The following is a 2605-nucleotide window of genomic DNA, read 5'->3' as shown; positions in this document are numbered from 1 at the left end:
AAGAAATAATATATAACAATTATCGTGTTTTTCGAGCGTATGTTGAGGTTTTAGCTATTGGGGTTTAGATATTAGGGTTTAGATAATAGGGTTTATAGGGTTTAAATATTAGGGTTTAAAAATTTAGGGTTTAGGGTTTAGATTTAGGGTTTAGATTTAGGATTTAGATTGAGTTTTTAACACGAACAGTTTAGAGTTTAGGGTTTAGGGTTTAGGGTTTGGTGTTTTGGGTTTATGGAATAAACCCAAAACACCAAACTCTAAACCCTAAACCCTAAACTCTAAATCGGGCTAAATTTTACTTCACAAAACATGAAGAAAAAAACGTTCATATACTTCACGAACAATATTATCTTGAATGTTATTTTTGTTGATCGTTTTTCCGTCTAAATAATAACATTCATCATGAAGTGTCTCTTCTAAATGTTTATATTTTCGTGTGATACTGATGCCGGAAAAAAAAAAAAAAAAACGAAAAAAAATTTTTTTTGCTTCCCCCCGCTTCCCCCCGATTGGTTACTTCCCCATTGATCCTGCTATATATATATATATATATATATATATATATATATATATATATATATATATATATATATATATATATATATATATATATATATATATATATATATATATATATATATAGGGCAGGATCAATGGAGTAACCAATCGGGGGGAAGAAAAAAAAATTCGTTTTTTTTGAAAAAAAAATTCCGGCATCAAGATCACACGAAAATGTGAACATTTAGAAGAGACACCTCGTGATGAACATTTAGGCAACTCGGTACCTAGTATATATATATATATATATATATATATATATATATATATATATATATATATATATATATATATATATATATATATTATATTATATTATATTATATTATATTATATACTTTAATTTTTACTAAATTAATTATTGTGCATTTTGGTCCCTGCACATTTTATTCGTGTTAGTCCTTCGTTAAATTTTTATTGATGATGACGAGCCATGGTTGTTAGTTTAGGTAACCTCGTTACCTATTTCGTTACTTTCAATAGTTTCGGTTTTCTAACCGAGTTCGTTTGCTTTGGACAACCTATGTTTCAAGTTCGTTTGTTAAGTATAAAATTGATCGAGAAAGTTGGGTTGTTATACGAGCTATCCATTGTCGAACAAGATCTACACCACCATATTCATCAGATGCTTGCAAGATAACAATGGTCAATGGCCACACTTAACAACTTAAAGATGTCATGTAAAAACAGCATACCACCCAATGTGAATTTCATTTGCTTGTAATGATGAAGAAACATTGAGCAATTGTCGATATGAATTTTTGATAAATTCACCATAATCAAAAATATATGTACATTACTAGGTTGTACTTTATACACTGAACTACAGTATATTTATATTAATGCACGGATTTACACAAAAAATAAAGTGGATTCGCTATTAGCATTTCAATATTGTATTCCGTGTAATATTAAGAGCATACATAAATATCACTATTTCGGACCGGGTCACATATACCCAAACCCCCAAATGCAAATCAACTTTGAGGAATCAAATTGAGATTCGAAGAGACTTAATTGTCACTGTAACATGAACCAATTATAGATTTGTAGAAACAATATTTGATTAACACTAAAGAAATATTGTATTAATAGCTTCAATTACACATAATATTACTCAAATCGACTAAACAATAGCTACGAGACATACATGAAACCCTAACCCTAATATGCGAAAACACAAACGCTAGAACATTGAAATTACTTTTTAACCACCAAATCCATAGAGAGTACGTCCTTGACGCTTCAAAGCATAAACGACATCCATGGCGGTAACGGTTTTCCGGCGAGCATGCTCGGTGTAAGTAACGGCGTCACGAATCACATTCTCCAAAAATATCTTCAATACGCCACGTGTCTCTTCATAAATCAAACCGCTGATACGTTTCACTCCGCCACGTCTAGCCAATCGCCGGATGGCAGGTTTAGTGATACCTTGAATGTTATCACGAAGAACTTTACGGTGTCGTTTCGCTCCACCCTTTCCTAATCCCTTTCCTCCTTTTCCTCTTCCTGACATTTTTAACTTTTTTATCAGAAAATTGATTTGATTTGAATTTGGATTTTGTTTGTGGTTAAAAGGATCGTATTGATGTGTGCTTATATATATGCTTGGTTATGATTGTATGTTTGGGGCATTTAATTATATCCGTTGGATGGAAAGGATGTGACAGATATAGTGCCGTTCGATTATGAATCGTGTGATGAGTAAGGGGAGAATGTGATTGGTTCTCTTTGCATGTGTCGGATCCATATTTGTAGGATATGATAAATACTTCGTAAATCGTAATTGGTTATTACAGTTTTCAAAAGAAACTTACTCCGTATTATTTAATTTAATTTAATTTAATTTAATAATAAAGTAATAATTAATTAATGAGAAATGTTAATGCTAATGACAGATCTAAGGCTTTTTTTTTCTTTTGGCGAAGAAAGATTATATTAAAAAGGTCACTTCATCAAAACAATGAAGGACAAACAAAGTACATAGACGAAGACTAGCTCGGCCTTAAACTTGAAAAAAACAAAGCAAGTACTAAAAACA

At 31.0% G+C, this 2605-nt stretch overlaps 1 protein-coding gene across 1 annotated transcript; it reads right to left on the bottom strand.

Annotated features, from left to right (window-relative positions):
* Positions 1 to 1661: 1661 nt before the first annotated feature.
* Positions 1662 to 2121, bottom strand: LOC139873558 (histone H4). Its single transcript, XM_071861479.1, has one exon. It carries the CDS (start codon positions 2078 to 2080, stop codon positions 1769 to 1771), a length of 312 nt encoding a protein of 103 aa, XP_071717580.1. The 5' UTR covers positions 2081 to 2121; the 3' UTR covers positions 1662 to 1768.
* Positions 2122 to 2605: the final 484 nt, after the last annotated feature.

The sequence above is a fragment of the Rutidosis leptorrhynchoides genome, chromosome 10 (genome assembly GCF_046630445.1).
Source record: "Rutidosis leptorrhynchoides isolate AG116_Rl617_1_P2 chromosome 10, CSIRO_AGI_Rlap_v1, whole genome shotgun sequence".
Lineage (NCBI taxonomy): Eukaryota > Viridiplantae > Streptophyta > Magnoliopsida > Asterales > Asteraceae > Rutidosis > Rutidosis leptorrhynchoides.
The sequence above is the reverse complement of the archived record's forward strand: the minus strand, read 5'-3'. Positions and strand labels throughout refer to the sequence as shown.

What these genes read in the sequence shown, in the direction of transcription:
- LOC139873558 (XM_071861479.1), bottom strand. Translation starts at nt 2,080, where the DNA reads ATGTCAGGAAGAGGAAAAGGAGGAAAGGGATTAGGAAAGGGTGGAGCG.